This window comes from Durio zibethinus, chromosome 13 (assembly GCF_047325235.1).
Source record: "Durio zibethinus cultivar Kanyao isolate XHJ-2024 chromosome 13, ASM4732523v1, whole genome shotgun sequence".
NCBI classification, from domain to species: Eukaryota; Viridiplantae; Streptophyta; class Magnoliopsida; order Malvales; family Malvaceae; genus Durio; species Durio zibethinus.
This window is the reverse complement of record NC_143174.1, coordinates 573,667-593,325: the sequence shown is the minus strand read 5'-3', so window position 1 is coordinate 593,325 and position 19,659 is coordinate 573,667. Positions and strand designations below refer to the sequence as shown.

Below are 19,659 nucleotides of genomic sequence, written 5' to 3'. Positions count from 1 at the left end.
TGAAATCAATTTTAAAACTGAAAGTCTTTTAATTGTTTGAATTTGAATCATAAAACGAAATTCAAAAGAGAAAAAAAATTGTGCATCATTGATAGTTTAAATAAACTTACATGAACAAATATAAATAGACTCTTTAATTATACTGACATACATTGCATATTTTTATATGGGTTAAAATTCAATGTACCATTATTATTGGGTATTTCCTTGTTTTATTAACGCTTAAAGATGAATAAGGGTTAATTATGAGGGCTTTGTCTTAGGCAAATGTATGGTGCACAATCCAATAGCTAAAGTACTTTGAGCAACATTCCTTTGACAAAATTTGTTCACTCATGTAAGATTTGGAGACAAGAAGGGTAACATGATACTATGTTCAAATTTGTCTGAAAGAGCAAGATCAGCCATTTAGTAAGTTTACTTACTTTTTAAGTTAAAATCCGACAGGCTGGATTCTGTTTATAGAACAAAAGTGACCTGAGAGACTGGAGGCAATGGGGGCAGGGGGGGGGGGGCATCGGCTGCCCAAAATCTCTAAATTCACGTGCGATGACAAAATTCAATGCGCGCACGAAGTTTAACCACATAGAACGGGGAGACGGAAAGAAGAAGAGCTGGGGGGCGCCATTAATGAGTTGTCTAAAAAGCTTTTCCCTTTTCTAGGAAATCGTGGCTGTAACTACTTTCTCTCTTTGCTTTTGATAGGATCACAGGACTGAGGGAGGAAGCTTGGGGGACCGAGACCATCACCTCTTTTTGGTTAGATAATAATGCAGACAATCCTATTCTTGTGCTTTAAAAGATAACTTAACAAACACATGCAGTTTGTACAAAAATTTTTTTAGTATCACATCAATTATTGTTCAGTATGTTATAATGATCCAATTATTGTACATTGTTGAGTATGCTATAATGATCCAATTATTGTATTATCTGAGAAATAAGTTTTTGGATCAGAATTTAGACCAATCTCTCCTTCAGAACTAGTCATTTAAATCATAATACTAATATTTTGTTATTTATGTTAGATTAAAAAATTATAATATAATCGTATTAACAAAAATAAAATTAATTAATTAATTAAGTATATAAAAAATAATAATTTAATATAAGTCGACATAATTGATCTAAGTTTATAGATAAAAAAAATCAACTAATTATAAAAAAATTATAAACAAATATTAAATCAAGTACTCACAATTAATACTCATAAACTCTTTTAATCTCTTCTAAACTTATAAAATATTCTCAACCTAAATATACACATATCCATGTGCACCCATACATCATACCTATGTGGTCTTCTCAATCTTTTGTAGTCAATTTTAACATATACATCAATAAAAACGTTAATTTCTTTTAATTTTATAGGGTATCTATTTAATAAAATTATACAATTCTCTTATATCTTTTTTTCATATATAATTCTATAAAGACTTCACCTATTTATAAGTATACTAACTTATTTATCAAGAATCATTTTTCTCTTAAAATTTTTATCAAATATTATTTTCCTTTTATAATTCTTCTATCAATAATCTCTTTTTTCTTAGAATTCTTCTTCTACAAGTCTTTTTATCCATTAAGTAATATCTAACTAATCTCAAATAAATCTGTTATTAGATTTAAGTTACTATTCCTAACAATTTTCACATTTGTTCAAATTTCATCAATCATCAATTTAATGCTAGACATGCTTGGCAACACTTACAATGGAAGTGTCACAATTATATTTTTTGTGTATTTTCGCATTTCACATAAATTAATTTTCAAAATACGAACTCAAACATCTTATTTGAGTAGAGCTCTTCTGCACCTACCTCTTTTTATGACTTGAACTATACTCTAATACCACTTTTAAGTAAAAAGCCTCTATCCAATTAAGCCTGCAAAAGTATAATCAAATAATTAATCAATCACATAAGAGATAATAATTTAATATGATTTGATCCAATCTACCTACGTATACGGATAAAAAATAATATTCACTAGTTGTAGAGAATTACAAATATACAATCAAATCAAACATTCATAACCAATACCTATAAACCCTCTAAATCTCCTATAATCCTATGAAGTATTCTCAATCTAAACAAATATATACGTATGTGTACAATTTCAATGCAAATAAATACATACTTATATGCACTCATACATTATACTTATGTGAACCATCTCAATCTTTTATAGTTTATTCACAAACATACAAATATACACACTAATAAGACGTAAATTTTTAATAGTCTTATTGGGTATCTATCTAATAAAACTTTACAATTTTCTTATATTTTTTTCATACTTAAACCTATTAAAACTTCACCTATTTATAAACATATTCACTTATCTATCAAGAATCTTTTTTCTCTTAGAATTCTTATTTTACAAGTTTTTTTTCATAAAAGAATATCTAACTAATCTCAAACAAATCTGTTATGAAATTTGAGTCGCTATTCTCAATAATCTCATCAAATTTCATCAATCATCAATCTTCATGCTAAACATGCTTGGCTTCACCTGCAAGAGAAGTCTCTTAATCATTTTCTATTATATATTTTTACACTTCACACGAATTAATTTTTAAAATGCGAACTCGAACTTCTTTTTTTAGTTGAGCTTTCTGGACTTGTCTCTTTTTATGGCTGAAACCATACTCTGATACTATTGTTAGGCGAAAAAGCATTAAATCAATTAACCATCTAATTACACTAACAGAAGTAAAATCAAACAATTAATCAATTACATAAAAGATAATAATTTAATGCGGTTCGACCCAGTTTACCTACATCTACGAATGAGATAAAAAAATTTACTAGTTGTAAAGAATTATAAACAAAAATCAAATCAAGCACTCACAATTAATACCCATAGACCTTCTCAATCTCTACTATACCTATGAAATATTTTTAACCCAAACAAATATATACCTATGTGCACCTATCAATCATGCCTATGTAGACCCTTTTAATCTTTTGTAATCCACTATAACATAAATACTGATAAAAATATTAATTTTCTCTAGTCTTATGAAGATCTAATCTAATAAAACTCTATAACTCTCTTATATCTTTTTCTTATATTTGATCTTATAAAGACTTCGTCTATTTATAAACATATTAACTTATTTATCAAGAAATTTTTTTATCTTAAAATTCTCTTATCGAAAATCTCTTTTTTATAATTTTTTATTAATAATCTATTTTTTTAATATTTTTTTTATAAATTTTTTATTTATTAAATAATATTTAATTAATTTTAAATAAATATTATGATATTTGAATCATTATTTTTAATAATTTAATGATTTAATGATGAAGAGAACTGTATGTCTGACACGTTAATAATAGCATACACAAGTTTTTATACATTTGCCAGCAAATCTTTCTTACCTCCGTTTTGTTTTGTTTAATGAGTTACAAGCAGTTGAGCTAAGGGTGCGTAGGATTCTGTTCATTACAAGTTTCAGTACGAAAAAGGGGACAAGAGACATGAATGCTCTATTGGTTTCAAGAAAGGTCAAGCATGATTAAAAACATACTGTGTTAAAAGTGTTGATGTAAAGTTATTTGCTAGAATTAAAAATCTTTGTTTTCTTTTTGACTGATGCGGTGAAGAAAGATTTAAATAAAGTTTTTTTAAGTAAAATTTATGAAATTTTTAATTAAAAATAATTAAATTAAAAATAATAAATTAAAAAATTTTATTATATAGTTCAAGTATGTAAATTTTGATATATATTTTTATGTAGATATTTTGAGTAAAAATATTTACGAAATTTTTTATTATTAAATAAATATTGATTAAATTTAAATTATAAATAATATTTTAAATATTTTTTTATATATTATTAGATTTCATATTAAATTTTTTTTAATATATCAATTTAGATTTTTTATTAAAATTTTATTAAATTATTTTTTAAAAAAATTTACAAATTTCACCTAAAAAATTTTATATAATTTTTTTCCCAACTGGTGAAGGTGTAATATTGGAATGTATTCCCCTCATTTTCTATATCTTTTACAAGGGAGTACCCAACATACGTGATATTAGGAGAAACATTTTTTTTTTTTTGGGAAAAAGGTCTATTAGGGTGGTATTAATCCACATTTAATAAATATATAATTTTTTATAATTTTATATTAAAATTGAACTTCTTTACTTTCTGTTAATTAGTTTTAAGTTAAATACTTAATAGATACATCATTGATAGAGTAAAAAGGAACAATTAGAAAGTTTCTTGTCTAGCCCATGCCATTAGACAATATGATGGAATAACTACAGTCGGTTAGTTCACAACGTGATGCCAATCAACCCAAGCCTGTTAAATGTGATTTCAATGGGAAAAGAACACGAAAAATGCAAAAAGAAAGAATAAAATTAATTATTGGATTTGGGTTTGAATACATGCAAGATTTGTCCTATCATCTATATTTACAAAGACTGATGTTATTTTAAGAAGACAATGTAGTAAAATTTCTCACTTCAAGTTCTTTTGCTACTGGTTATTTTGGCATGTTATTAAAAATCTTAGTGAAAAAATCTTTAGTGGGTCTGAATACTTTTCTCAAAGCTGTGATCATTTCACTATCTCAGACATACCTGATGAACATAAAGCAGCAAGGCCTCCTCATTTGTGTCTCGTATTGTAGGACTTGCAATTCAGGCATTTATGTGCCATAATATGGAACTGGACATGGGAAACGGCTCCACAATCGTTGTAGAGAATCCATACCTATTTTTCAATATGAAACTCAAAGTTAGAGACTGGTTGCCATTGTTCTATATAAACCCATTCTCTTGCTCATTGCTTAACAACACATTTACCATTTTATTTTGGTATATTGCAGGCATTGGGGTAGAGGCAATCTACATTAAAATTTTAAGAGAACAATGTCAAGACTTAGAGCATGAGTTACACAAATATAAGCACACTAGCATGTGAGAATGAAACAACAATGCCACAAGCCCGTTAAGTACCTCTTTATCAAGCTTTATTCAGCATTAAGAAATAAAATATAACTTACATGTTGAAATTCACAAAAATTCAAGCATGAAGGAAACTAGGATGAAACAATTAGAAAATATCATCACCGACTCTCTCAATAAAGTAGCAATGCATTTGTAACAGTTGTTCACCTCCTTATAAATGCATGATTTAGAGATGCAAAAAGTAAGCAAGGTTTTTATAGTACTTACCAATAATGTTGTTGCATTTCTCTCAAACATTCCAAATGCATCGTGTACCCGCAAGGTAAGATAATTGTATCTTTTATTGTGTAAAAAAGAAGCTGTAAAAATGGAAGATGTTATCCTACTAAGAAATGACCTTTTTTTTCCTCAAATTTGCTTAATATCATATGAAAATTGCCTGATACTTTTGTTTACCTCAAAGCAAACAGGGCAATTATAGTGCATTGCTCTCTCCACACAAAGTTGTACGTCCTTCATTAATTTCGAATAGCAACATCCTATAACAGCAATTTCAAATCTTCAGTGCACCAGTATGATGAGTGGATGAAATGCGAGGAGAAATAAGAAAAGAAAGAGAGACTGCATTTGATTTGTTTTACACTAAACATTATCTAATTTTATTTACAACATTTTTTACAATGAAAGAAGTTCCCTTCACCCTTAGTTTTACAAAGCACTCACAGTAGAAATAGTGAGATACAGTAGGAAATTATCAAATTATATAGTGATTCTGATTAAGAAGATGGCTGTGACAGAGATTTCAGGCTTGAGCATAAACTTGAAATCTTACCTGTATATGCCACATTCATCACAGTGGTATTGATTTTTAGAAACCTAGACAATGTAATAGTTCATCACATAGCAATCATTTAAAAATTTACAAGTCAAGCCTTGTAAGATTACAAGTTATCAAATTAAGCATGAAAAAAACTTACGTCATCATCAAAGAATTTGCATTTAGCACAGAAGTACTTCCCCATATAAACTCTGTAATTGATGCAATACCACCATACCTGAAAGGTTACAAGACAAGATTATAACAACTGTGATTTAGTTTCAACTTTTAAGAACTAAATAAATTATTTTAATCTCAATGTTTGGGAGACTCACATCTTGTTCTATTTCACATAGGGAGCAAATGACCTGAAATTATCAAAGGATGAGTTTATACAAATCAAATGAAAATCTGAGGAAATTTATTTTGGGGCTTCTCATCAAATTTTGGAATGCTTTATGAATTTTATTGGAGATTGAGATAAGTCAACAAGCAACAAGCAAAGATATTTGTTACATAATGTTAAAAACCAAACATTATCCACTTAACAACTACCACTTTAGTTATTACTAAGGATAAAACAAGCTGATGTCGGAGATTCAGACAACTGATCCAGTCTCTACCAGTCTATTTTATCCGTGTGCTTATTGTCTTTAACTTAAAGTTTATGGATAATCTACAAGACCACAGATCACAAAATCCACTTGCTTTTCCACACAAAAAGGGTGTGAAAAAAAAGCAAAAAAGAAACATACAAGGCAAGATTCAGTTTGACAACCAGATAATATTTATTATCCTATTTCTCTTTTCTTTTTTTTTTTCTTTCTTAATTTTTGGCTCTAGAAATGGAAACAAAGAGAAGTATTAACAGAGTAATGTAAAATTTATATGTCAATTATCAAAATCAAAGTAACCACATTTATCTTGTTAATTTCTACAACTATTCCTTCCAGATTGTCTTCATGCAAAATATCGAACATATCTTTAAGGAAATAAGCCATTTTTTCATGACAAAACCTTCGAGTCATAGGGAAAGGGAGCAAAACTCGTTATTTTTTGGATCTAAATTATTCCAATGAACATGATAAAATAGACTATACCAAAGAAAAAGATAAACCTTTTCAAATTCATGGCATGGACTATCATATCGCTGAAAAAGATTAAATTTCAGGGAATTCTAATCATAGATTTTGAAAAACATAAAAATCAAGATCAGCTAAGCTAATGTTAACCCATACCATAACTTTTCTTAAGAAAAAAAAAGAATGAAAGAAAGAACGCACATTCGACCATACCTTAGCTTCATTATGGCAATGCCTGCAATCAAAGATATCATTGCAACATGGTGCTCTAATCTTACATCTCCTTCTATAATGAGAGCACCTAATCATATATACCAATGAAAAGAATCCCATAAATTATCAGATATCAATCAGATAAAAACTTAATGAAATTAAGGCAAAAGAAAAAGATCGATTGAAAAACAAAGAAAATGAGACATACCCATAATTCCCTGATCCAATCTCTATCAAAATGGTATTTTAATTTTCAAATTCAATTGTTTCCAATTCATTTGTAGATAACTTTGTTTCACATCCACCTTCCATTTTCTTCAATTTGAATCATTCAAAACCAAAAGTTTAAAAAAGTTACAAAAACTAAACAAGGAAAAGAAAACCAACGGTGATCCAAAATCCAATGTTTCCTTCAAAACAAATCTTTAGCAAGACTCATAGCCTTTTTTTTTGTTACAAAAAAAAAGGAAAAATAATTTGTATTTTATATGAGTGAATTCGAAACGAGCTGACTTAGCAACAAGGACGAGCGTGGCATGTCAAACAATAATCAAATAGCTAAGTGATATCTTATAATGCATTTAGTCCTTAACCACTATAATTAGAAGCTGTCTGTATCGGGTATAAAAGTGCTTTAAAGCTCTGATCTTATTATATTAGGATAACACAAACTGAAAGTAGCTTTTGTATTGATAGTTACTAATGAGCTAAAATAAAAAATAAAATAAAAAATAAGGTGAAACCACGTTTTATGGCAAAGCGTGAAAGAAAATTAGATTCGGACATCCGGTTTGTTATAATTGCGCTGAACACATCATGTGTAGTATACAACGCTGAACACATGGAAAGAGAAGTGGATTAGGATACGAGTACTTGTTGACTTGGAACCTGCTAATAAAAAAAAATTCTCCATTTTCTTTTCATGGGTGACCTTACCGATAACTCATTATTGAATTTGGTGTTTTTCAGTCGAGGTTTTTATGGGTGGAGATAAATGTGGTAGATAATGAATGGTCAGACGCAAACTATATGTCGGAGTAAGCTGGAGCTCTTGGATTTGGATTTGACCTTATTCTTTTGTGTTGAAAGATATGCAACCATGTGGTTTTAAGAAACATAGTATAAACTTGGAAAGTGGATACAAAAACAAAATAAATAAATAAATGAAAGAAAGATAAGGGGTGGAATGGGATGGGAAGTGGGAAAGTGAGAAATTTATCAAGGTTTATCATTGTCAGATATTCATATTCATATTCATATCTATCTACTATCGATACTCTAATAAAGGATAGGCTTTTGGATTTTTTAGGAGTTAGAAGGTGGGTCGCTCATCTTGGAAGACAATGACACATGAAAAACTAAACATTGGACGATTAAAACAGATAAAAAAAAAAGACATGGCAATCTTTGATTTATTACAAGGTTCAATGGCCATAACTTTTTAATAAGTTTAGGCTTTGCTAAGAATTTGATTGACCCAAAGTTGTCTTCCTTACTAATTTCAAAACTCAATATCAGAAAGCTAGAAACTTGGCCCGCTAGAGATGAAATTAAGGTAACACAAGGTATCAACTGTCTATGACTTTGAGCCGTCCATCAGATGAAATGCTTATTATCAACTCTAATGTTTCCTCTATATAATTAACATATCCGTCGACTAGCCGTCTTGGGTGTTCTCACTTTATCTCTTTGTTTTTAGAGTTTAAAGCTAAGGTTTAAGATTCATTCAAAAGATTAAACCTTTTAAGTCATCAAATCTAGCATTTGAAAAGTTTGAAGCTTCGCTATTTGGTCAGTGTGGAATCAATCTGTTCCCATATGACTCTTTCATTTGAAGCGAAATTCATTATGTTGCATTTTTCTTATCTCTCCCTATAATATTTTCTCTTTGTTTTTGGGAGAACACTTGGACAACTATATTTTCAAAAATCTCTTAAAGTTTCAATTTTTATTTTTACTTGTTAAAAAAGTTTTAATTTTAAGGAGTGTCATCATCAGAACAGTAATGAGTTATAACAGACCTCTAATGAATTGCGAATATGATCGCAGATATTTATAAACATGTAAGGGATCGTGTTCTCGTATGATAAACGCTCCAAATTTCCTTCCTTTTTGTGGGATTTTTTTGTATTTAATTAATTAATTTTAGCTATTTTTTCATAATTTCTTATTTTTAACTCCTTATTTAGCTTATTATTAATTGATCTTGTAAGGCCATTATAAAAGGTAATTTAAATATTTTTGTAGCAAAAAAGGTTCAAAAAATTTCAATTAGAAAAGGAATTAAATTATGAAGAAAAAACATGACCAAAGTTAGACAAGGAATATAAAACACAATTATGAAAATGATATGAAAATATCATAAATAAAATTAATAAAATTAAAAAATATATTATATATTTTAATATAATATAAATTATGATGCAGTAATTTTTATATAAAATATAATATAAAATATATAAATTATTAATATTTTAAATGATATGTGTATATAAATTGCTAAGCCTAATCAAAATAGTAATTGTTTGTGGTTGAATGCCACTTAAATTGGGCCCAAAATCTAACAGGCCTGAGTATTAACTGGATTCAACAATTGGAAAAGTTCGACCTGGATCCCAAAAGCTTTAGGTCTAAACTAAAATGTGACAAAACTCACCAATCTTTGTTGGTAGGACGTGTGGGCCACATACTAAAGGTCAAAACCAGAATCGAACAGGGTGATGAGAATTGTGCCAAGAGCAGTTAAGCCCTACGCCAAAAATGAAACAGACCAGGAAAAGGAAGCTCAAGTTAGTGGCTATTTTGCTAGTTTATTCATTTACAATAAAAGATTATTCCATTGACTATTAATTTTATATATTGGTAAAATTATAAAAAAAAAGAAAAGAAAGGTCGTCTAAAAAGCTTAGTACTTACTACCAGAGAATTGATCAAGATTATTGAAGTAGAAAGTTCAATTCAACCAAAGCCAAAGGCATCAATAAAAAGATTATTGAACTAGTCCTTTAGTCAAGGCCAGAAAAAGAAATGAAAAAAAAAAAAAAAAACCCAATCCCAAAGTTATTTTGCATTTGTTTGTGCATGCTTTTATTGACAGGGTTTGGGTTAATTTTTCTAGAAGTCAACAAAACAAGATAGCCAAAAATCCAAAAGATTAATAACAATAAAAGAACAAGGAGAAGAAGAACATATAATTGAGGGGCGGTTGATGTTGTCAGCAGCAGCATAAGCATTCAGCGCCACGACGGTCGCTAATGGGAATGCGTCTTGGCAACGGTAACTTCAACGAAACATCCGAGATCGGTGTGGGAGTGTAGGACCACGTGATTCTTCGTTGATAAGGTGTCTTTTATAAAGACAGGAGGAGAGAGAGGTTTGTTCAGTCGACAGTCAACGCACACACTCTCTAAACACTGTAATACAGCTATTACGTGTATGAGCATTTGTTACTTCACGGGTGCACCCCTTTACGTTTTATTCAATTACTCTATTGCCCCTCCTCTCTTATTTTTATTTTTTTTTAACTCATGACATAAAAAATAAAAAAATAATTACAAATATTAAAATTTAAATTTATTGAATAATATTTTTAAAATTAACTGTACAAATCAAATTAATTAATCTCTTAAATTTAATTATATTATAATTGATGTTCATTCATCAACTAGTCAAAATTTGTTTTCTTTTTTTTTTTATTTAAAAAATTGATTATTCTAATTTGATCAATGAAAAATATTTTAAAATTTAGTTAAAAAATCTTATGGATATTCCTTTGCTTTATTTTTATGTTACGAATATTCCTAGTCACTTTGGTTTTAGAGTCCAAAAATGGGAGAAAAATAACTTAAAACAAAATCGCCGATTTTCTCCGCGAGGTAATAGTAGGGGCAACCTTGACTTTCCACAAAACAAAACAAAGGAGTGCTTCAAAGTCAAAAGTCAGTGGTCAAAATCTCTGAACCATAACCTCTCTCCACCTGTCCGCCATTAACACGGAAAGCGGTGACCCTTCCAAGCACCTCCCCCTATATATATTCCCTTGTCTCTCTGACACAACCGCTAACAACAAGAGAAATCATCAAACAAAACGAACCCAAATTTGAACGTTGTAACAAAAACGAACAAGGAAAACTTTGAAAGAGAAAAACACGATGTCGTGTTCAATAGCCGTATCTAACTCACCGGTGTTCTCTCCGTCGTCGTCTCTTTTCTGTAACAAAGCCTCCATCATCTGTCCGTCGTCCGAAGCTTTGAATTTAACGTTGACTCACCTCAAACCTTCGTCTTCTCCTGCTTCTCCGGCTCCTTCCTCACCTTCGTCGCCTTTTAGGCTTCGGCTTCAAAAGCCGCCGCCTGGGTCTTTGTTATCGTCTTCTTCATCTGCTTCAACGTCATCGTCATCAGGTCCGGGACCGGTATCAGTCTCGACGATTTTGAAGAGGAAGAGGCCGGCGAGGCTGGATATACCGGTGGCGACGACGGCGATGTATTTTGGAGTTCCGGCGACGCCGTGTGAAGTGAGGAGAGAGGTGGAGAGAGAGGGAAATGGATATTCTGTTTACTGTAAAAGAGGGAGAAGAGAGGCAATGGAAGATAGGTTTTCAGCTTCTGTTAAACTCCAAGGAGATTCCAAACAGGTATTTTTACGGTTTCTGTCTTTTTTTTTTATTTAATTATTTTGTTTGAAATAATGACAAAGAAGAAAAGATAGATAGTGTAATTGATTTTAAATTAAGTCCAGGGTTTGGCATCAAAATATAAATTTGATTTTCAATGAATTTTAAGTTGGTGGGACTTATATGGTGTTATATGATAATTGCAGGCATTTTTTGGAGTTTTTGATGGACATGGAGGTGCTAAAGCTGCGGAGTTTGCAGCCCAGAAATTGGAGAAGAACATTTTAGATGAAGTTGTTAGAAGAAGAGACAAAACTAATGTAAAGGAAGCTGTTAAAGAAGGTTATTTGAAGACAGATGCTGAGTTTCTTAAGGAAGACGTCACTGGTGGCACATGTTGTGTGACAGCTTTGATCCAAAATGGAAACCTTGTTGTATCGAATGCTGGTGATTGTCGTGCTGTTTTGAGCAGAGGTGGTGTCGCTGAAGCTCTCACCTCTGATCACCGACCTTCAAGGGAGGATGAACGGAACAGAATTGAGACTTTGGTAAGCAGTTTCTCAATAAATCAATGACCTTTGCTTTGTTTCACAGTTTTCTTTCATTATGTGCATTTCGAAACGAACTTGATCTGAACTGTGACTGATGCATTGTGTGAAAATTGTTTTCGCAGGGTGGCTATGTGGACTTATGCCGTGGTGTTTGGAGGATTCAGGGTTGTCTGGCTGTCTCCAGAGGGATTGGAGATCAGCACCTTAAACAGTGGGTAATAGCTGAGCCAGAGACGAAGATCATTAGTATCAAACCTGAATGCGAGTTCTTAATATTAGCCTCTGACGGCTTATGGGATAAGGTAGGATGTTGAAGTTTTTTCTTTTGTAAAGTACCTCATATCTTTACAATCTTTACAGTAGATAATTTTTCGTATCAATCTAAATAAATTCTTTCTTCCTTCTTTTCAGGTTAGTAATCAGGAAGCAGTTGACATTGCTCGTTCTTCATGTCTAGGCATCAATAAGACAAATCCATTGTTTGCCTGTAGAAGGCTTGTCGACCTTTCTGTGTCTCGAGGCTCATCTGATGATATTAGCGTGATGCTGATTCAGCTGGGGCACTATAGTTGATTGTCTAATTTCTGAAATGTAGGCAACCAATTAACTCTTAGGATTGACTCTGCCTGGTAGTTTCGTGATCGTTGTTATGCTGGGAGGAGAAGACAGTATCTCATTCAGAGCTAGTTGGTAGAGGTGTTTTGAGACTAACATGCATTAACGGATGCAGTAGAGGTGGAAGCTGGTTTATGTCGGTAGGGCAGCAGCATTTAGTCTTTATTGACCATTCTTTGAGGGATTTTTATACCAACGGCTGAAGAAGAGATCATAGAGACTCAGTTGTAATCTTGGTTGTATATTTTTGACATTCTTTGACCTTGGAGTTGTAAATCAGGATATTCTTTATAGAAGCAATTTTCCAATAATTCTTTTCAATGGTGCCGATTCAATTTTGTAAACATTGTTCTCAGCTGTCATGTAGATTATCATACAGATTTAATTGATCATTATGATGAAATATTCAAAGGCTGTCTTATGAAATAGTCTTGTCCTTCTTGATGTTTGTGATTCTAGTTAATTAGTTGTTGCGAAGCATGATTCTGCATGAACGAGAACTTATGAAACTATATACTGCCTTATTCCTGGAGAATTGAGAGAGTGAACCGGTGGTTCTTGTGTACTCTCGTATGTTTGCCCTCTCTATGTCATCCTGACAATTAGGAATTTGAGCATTTCGAAGAGTTTCAGGCATTTGTGAATTTTCAAATCATAAACGTAATTTCTATGATAACGGTCGCATACTCTCTGCTCTTTCTGATATTTGCATACCGTTTTAAGCCTTACATTGTGTTCATGTAGGCTATGGGAATATATGCATATTGGGATTAATGGATAATCATTACTCTCATTTCAAAGAGTTTCAGGAACTGTCAATCCTGAATTCTGGGTTAGGTTATAAGAATAATTTAACTCTTTCTCGTTCTGATATACATTTTGAGAACATTTTAAGCCTAACATTGTCCTATATTGACAACTGAGAGTCATTAGTGATTCAAACCAACGTTAGCACCTTGACTAGAAAATTCTAGAATATGGTTTGCTTTAACAATGATTAATCAATAACCATTTTGAATCAAATCAAAGACACATAAGCGTGAACTTGAAATTGCACGATTGTTGACCCAGATACAACTTGTGAATTGAAATTATTCATTTGTTGATGAGCTCAAGATAATGAGGGTTGACCACTTTGATGGTGTCGACCATCTTATTGTGCAGCCCTTCTAGTATGTCTTGTGCGTTGGATTCATATTACCGCAATCATGAAACGCCAGAAAACTTAAGATGCCATAAAGGCCAGTACATATATTGACCAAATCTTTATCACAAGAAAGAATAAAGAAAAGTATCCTGATGCCAGAAAGAATGCAAATTATTTCCCGTGCTTAAGTCAGTGGCATTAATAGAGAAAGAATATTCATATCTTCATGTTTAGTGATCGGTTGTATAAGTAGGACCCCTTCACCCTTTCACTAAATTTGACCCACAAATAGCACGTGAGAACGACCAAATGTCCAAGTACTTTTTTTTTTTAATACTACATCACATGTTCCAGGCAATACTGCAATATTCTTTCGTGGAAAGAGCAACTTGGGTTTGTTGGTTTGCATCATATATCCATGTTCTGTGTTTTAAGTATTGGAACTTATTAATATATGTCTAACCAAAACACATGCAATGTCTATGACAAGCTCTACTACAATTTTCTTATTGTCATTAAACTGTTTTTGAGGAGATAAGAATGATTCTTTAACTCTGCTCACGATGGAGCAATTGTGAAGATTAAAGGACAACAAAATCCATTCGAATTGTTTTGACTTTGATACATTCACAAACTAGAAAAAAGCTCACGTGATTCCAGAATTGCATGGCACAACATACAGAAAGTTAGTTACAGTTAGGCTGAAAGCAATAGCAACTGAAGGAAGTATCTATTTATGTGATCTGCAACAACTGGTGATTTATTTTTTATTTTTTATTTTTTGGTTTGTGCATGAATCTCAAGAAAAGGAGGCATCAAATTGGAAGGAATGAGGTTTGCTTGTCAGCCGCACAAAATGGAAGGGTTTGTTCTTCATGCACGTTATACTGTCGACCAGCCGGTTAATGTTTTGCCTCTTTGTGGAGCAAACCCCGCAGTTTTTCTGCCTGCCTAACTAACTTAGTCGGCTATTTGTTTCAGAAATAATGCCACACTTGAGGTTTTTATCAATTGAATTTGAAATTAGGTTCTAGCTATGGTAACGTCCCGTTAGAGTACTGATTCTCACGAGATTTCGTTTGGTTATGTATTGATTCATTAGTTGATTAATTTGTTTGATTCAATTAAATTATTTTTTGTATAAATATAATATTTAATTGGATTGTAACTTATTTATCTAAATTCTACTTATAACATTATTAAAAAAAAAATAGCATAAATTTGAATGACGAGGATGCTAACTAGTTTAGTCATCAAAAATTTTTACACGATTGTATTAAAGACTAAGAGATGATTTATTACACCAAAAATAAAAATAACAGTAAAAGACAAGAGATCAAATCAAATATCTCTTCATATGATTGCAGGGTTAAAAAGGATGACCTTGTGGTATAATCCAACAATTGAATTAAAAAATATACTTTCTAATTTTAACGTGTCGAAATGATGATGTAATTATAAGTTTTTTTTTTTTTTTTAAAAAAGGTATAAGATTATCAAGACTTGTGAAAGTGCCGGTAGAAGTATTCTAATTCACTTCTTACAATTGGTAAAAGTCGATAGTGTTGGATTTGGTCAACATGGAAATCAATTTTGAAGTTTTTGAGGTTTGGATAAGTATCACGTGCGCATAATACTCGATAAACTCCAATATATATGGATATGGATTCAGTGAAGAAAATCTTTTTAATCACCCGATGAGAGCCACATACTCATTAATTGGTATTTACCAAAGGAGCTTTCCATTCCAAACACGACAACAACCAAATAAGCTCACTCCCTCGAATCTGAACCCCAATACACAGGATTTCTTTTAATTTAAAAATAAAAAGTTATTTCATCTTCAAATTTAGAATAACTCATCAATTTATTCGTAAGATTTATAAATTTTTTAAAATTTTAAAATTTATAAATTATTTATCAACAAAAATTCATAAAAACTTAAACTTACATATTTTATATTCAAATTTAAATTTTAATCATTTGCTTCGATTCCTATTAGCACAATACAAATACATTTGATTAAGTGATTAATCAAACACAATTGAAAAATGTTCTTTCCGTTTTCTTTTTAAAGCATTAGACGGATAATCGGGGGCTCCCTTTTGCTCCGTTCCCTTGGTTTTAGCCGATTCAAGTTTACGTGGACAAAAATTTCTCTCTTTTCTCTTTCCCTTCCCCTTTCCTTTTCCCTTGAGCAAAGAAATTGTTGTAGTTATCCAATGTCGGGACATCTTTAAGAATGCCCCAACTTGATTTCGGGGAAGTTTTTGGTACTCTTTAATACTGTACATGATAGGTTTCCAAAGATACTGATCTTTCAAAAGATTCGATTGGTACTGCCTTGATAGATAAAGTTATAATTTTATTTTAACATAAATCCATTTAATGGAGGCCTGTGGTGCACGTCAACAGACTTGTACTCAAACTCTCACTGCAAAAGCCAGACACAGGCATCGTGGGGGTGATTGAGACTGCTTGTCGGAGATCTGTGTTAAACGAACAGCCTCAAGGTGCTTATTGTTGCGACGAGTACCTACCATTTTCTGCCATGTAAGCTGATCGTTAGGCCCGACGTGCATTTGTTTGGTTTCAAAGCGAAACTCTGCCACCCTGACCCTACCTAGTGGACCTGCCTTTTGGTCACCAACTTAGCACCTCTAAATATTTTATTCCATTGTTTTTCCCTTCTGATCCTCTACTTCATCCATCATCTTCAAATTTTTAGCTTAACAACTCATTTATCAGGTGGAGATCATCACTGTTAGTACTACAAAATTTGCTTTTTAGACAAAATAAAAGATTTTAGGAGTGGTTTATAGTAATTTAATACAAGTAAACAAATCAGAGGGACAGAAATACTTGGGACAGGGTTTAGGCGTGTGGTTTTGGAAATATTCTATTGCTCACAAAAAATTTTGCTTTCCACGTAAGCTATTACCATGACAACCACATGTTAAAAAATACACCAAATTCCCGGACAACCAATCAATGGCAAGAACAAATCTTGCAAGTTAAAAACCAATGCTCCCCAACCCACATGGCCCTCAGATAAGGATAAAACCCAGAATCATCCTCCACTCTTCTCACTATCCCTTGTACGTCAAAACACAAGCCCGGTTCCTAGCTCTATGACATAATCAAACTGTTTTCCGAATTATCCATTTATAAATTCCACGTAAAACTTGATATAATAATTAAAATATTTAGCTTTCGTTTTTTAAATACCCATTTGGGCCCTCAGAAAACACACGCCAAAAAGATACAGAGAAAAAAGAAAGAGATTTTGAGTTTCAGAGATGGAGAAACAGAGCAACACCCAGAGAATTTCTTGGACTAGAGGGAAGTGTTTAGGCAAAGGCTCGTTTGGTACTGTAAGCTTGGCAATCAACGAATCAGGAGACACCGTTTTCGCAGTTAAGTCCGTCGATTTAGCAACGTGTCTTCCGAACCAGTGGGAGTCTTTGGAGAACGAAATTAGGATCCTACGTTCGCTTTCCTCTCCGCATGTCGTTGAGTATCTCGGCGATGATGTTACCAGGTATGAGTCCCCGACGACGTCTTACCGGAATCTTCACATGGAGTACTTGCCAGGTGGCACCGTTGCTGATGTGGCGATTATTAAACGCCGGTTGGCTGACATGGATGAGAGGATTTTGAGGTGGCAAACGCGGTGCTTAGTTTCGGCTCTGAAGTACGTGCACGGTGAAGGCATTGTGCACTGTGATGTGAAAGGGAAAAATGTTTTGGTGGGCCCTGATTTCACCTCCGTAAAGCTCGCGGATTTCGGCTCAGCGATTAAGATTAAAAGGGATGACGCGGATGACAGGTGTAGGTCCCTCATCACGCCACGTGGAAGCCCTCTCTGGATGGCTCCGGAGGTGATTCGCGGTGAGTATCAAGGACCGGAGAGTGATGTTTGGTCCTTAGGCTGCACCGTAATCGAGATGATCACCGGGAAGCCAGCTTGGGATGATCAAGGTTTCAACTCACTGAATCGAATCGCTAACTCGGATGAATTGCCCGACTTACCGACTCAGTTTTCTGAGCTTGGTAAGGATTTCGTGGAGAAGTGTTTGAGAAGGAATTGGAATCAAAGGTGGAGCTGCGATCAGCTGCAGCGGCACCCATTTTTAGCATCGGCTTCAGCACTGAATATGATCGGGGAATCATCTCCACGTTGCGTGCTCGATTTCGCCAGCTCGCATTTCGAAGAGGACGCAGATGCGGAGAACTTTGAAGCATCGGCGAGGGAGAGGATCGATAAATTAGCGACGGAAGGAGGGGTAATTTGGGAATCGGATGGATGGGTGGCGGCAAGGAGTTACGCTCGTGAATCAGGTGTGAATTGTGAGGAAGGAACCAGTACGGAATATCCTGAGTTGATGAGGACAGAGAAGGGAACAGAGGGGACAAATTCGGTAAATTCGGGTTCGATGGGAATTAGGCAAGGAATTGAGAGGACAGATTTGGAATTTTCTGATTGTTTTGACAGTAGTAACTCGGTTGAGTGGCAGTGTGGTAACTACGAGGATGTGAGAGTGTTAAATTCGCCAAGTCGTGCTCTACGGTGCGGTGGGTGGAGGTCCGAGTGCTCTTCTGGTTCCAGCTGTCGAAATGGCTCACAAAAGTTGGAGTTAACGGTGCTGAAGGGGGAGTCTAGATTTTACAGATTTTGTAATTTATTACACCTATTTTTGTGTAATTTAAAAATATTCAGATATATTTTATTGGTGTATTCATATATTTTCTCTTAAAATTTTATTATTGAATATTTAACTTTAACGTTTAATTTAAGGTCATTTGATTTTAAAAATATTTAATATATTTTTAATAATATTCAAAATTTCGAAATAAAAAACTCACTTTTCTATGATATTATAAGATTTCGAGAAAAAAAGTATTATTATTTTTAAATTTAATTTGAATAAAACATCTGAAATAATTGTTATTATTTTGAAAAGCATATTGAAAATAAATGTAAATTAATTTTAAATTTATGTTGATAAAAAATTTAGTTTATATATAGTATTTGGCTTTAAAAATACTTTCAAGATATTTTTGATAAAAAATATCTTAAATAATTATCTCATAAAAATTTATGATATGATTATTAAAGGTTTTTTTATTAGAAATGATTAACTCACATTAAATTTTTTATAAATGATTATTTAATGTATTTTTTTTTAAATACTTTTAATAATCTCTTGAAATTTTTTTTTATTATTATTGAAAGTGTTTTTGGATAAAAACGCCTTGAATAATTCAAAAAAAGTTTTAATAAAATTATTGAAAGTATTTTTAATCAAAAACACGTTCAATAATTTAATTATAAATTTGTATGAAATAATTATTCAAGATGTTTTTTGTTAGAAATGTAAAAAATTATTTAAGGTTTTTTTTTTATTAAAAATATCTTCAATAATCTAATACCAATCTTTTTTATTATTGAAAATATTTTTGTCAAGAAATACCTTAAATAATTTCTTATAAAAAATTTAATAAAAGTTATTTAAGGTATTTTTAACAAAAAATACCTTAAATAATCTTCTTATAAATTTTTATGAAATGATTATTTAAAGCATTTTTAAACAAAAATACCTTAAATAATCTCAAAAGAAAATTTTAATGAAATTATTAAAGATATTTTTTATCAAAAATATTTTCAATAATTTTATTTTAAATTTTT

General features: G+C 31.9%; 2 protein-coding genes, 1 non-coding gene and 1 pseudogene across 4 annotated transcripts; 3 read left to right on the top strand and 1 right to left on the bottom strand.

The window, feature by feature from the left end:
- Window positions 1–4,576: 4,576 nt before the first annotated feature.
- On the bottom strand, window positions 4,577–8,084 carry LOC111304296 (E3 ubiquitin-protein ligase RZFP34-like; annotated as a pseudogene). The gene is made up of 11 exons (XR_016326926.1): window positions 7,250–8,084; window positions 7,042–7,129; window positions 6,864–6,923; window positions 6,082–6,114; window positions 5,907–5,984; window positions 5,772–5,805; window positions 5,597–5,647; window positions 5,386–5,468; window positions 5,200–5,288; window positions 4,825–4,927; window positions 4,577–4,732 (listed from the first exon to the last, which is right to left on the bottom strand). The product of XR_016326926.1 is annotated as an E3 ubiquitin-protein ligase RZFP34-like (transcript).
- Window positions 8,085–9,036: 952 nt separating this feature from the next.
- On the top strand, window positions 9,037–9,122 carry LOC149515204 (small nucleolar RNA SNORD25). The gene has a single exon (XR_016327196.1). It is a non-coding gene; the product is annotated as a small nucleolar RNA SNORD25 (small nucleolar RNA).
- Window positions 9,123–11,099: 1,977 nt separating this feature from the next.
- LOC111303512 (putative protein phosphatase 2C 25) lies at window positions 11,100–13,144 on the top strand. The gene is made up of 4 exons (XM_022899830.2): window positions 11,100–11,678; window positions 11,864–12,205; window positions 12,331–12,510; window positions 12,620–13,144. Exons 1-4 carry the CDS (start codon window positions 11,193–11,195, stop codon window positions 12,779–12,781), a joined length of 1,170 nt encoding a protein of 389 aa, XP_022755565.2. The 5' UTR covers window positions 11,100–11,192; the 3' UTR covers window positions 12,782–13,144.
- Window positions 13,145–16,381: 3,237 nt separating this feature from the next.
- LOC111303511 (mitogen-activated protein kinase kinase kinase 18-like) lies at window positions 16,382–18,762 on the top strand. The gene has a single exon (XM_022899829.2). The coding sequence runs from the start codon at window positions 17,270–17,272 to the stop codon at window positions 18,725–18,727; it is 1,458 nt and encodes a 485-aa protein (XP_022755564.2). The 5' UTR covers window positions 16,382–17,269; the 3' UTR covers window positions 18,728–18,762.
- Window positions 18,763–19,659: the final 897 nt, after the last annotated feature.

What these genes read in the sequence shown, in the direction of transcription:
- LOC111303512 (XM_022899830.2), top strand. Translation starts at nt 11,193, where the DNA reads ATGTCGTGTTCAATAGCCGTATCTAACTCACCGGTGTTCTCTCCGTCG. An exon ending in TCCAAGGAGATTCCAAACAG is followed by an intron (nt 11,679 to 11,863) that starts GTATTTTTACGG and finishes TGATAATTGCAG; the next exon opens with GCATTTTTTGGAGTTTTTGA. An exon ending in GGAACAGAATTGAGACTTTG is followed by an intron (nt 12,206 to 12,330) that starts GTAAGCAGTTTC and finishes TTGTTTTCGCAG; the next exon opens with GGTGGCTATGTGGACTTATG.
- LOC111303511 (XM_022899829.2), top strand. Translation starts at nt 17,270, where the DNA reads ATGGAGAAACAGAGCAACACCCAGAGAATTTCTTGGACTAGAGGGAAG.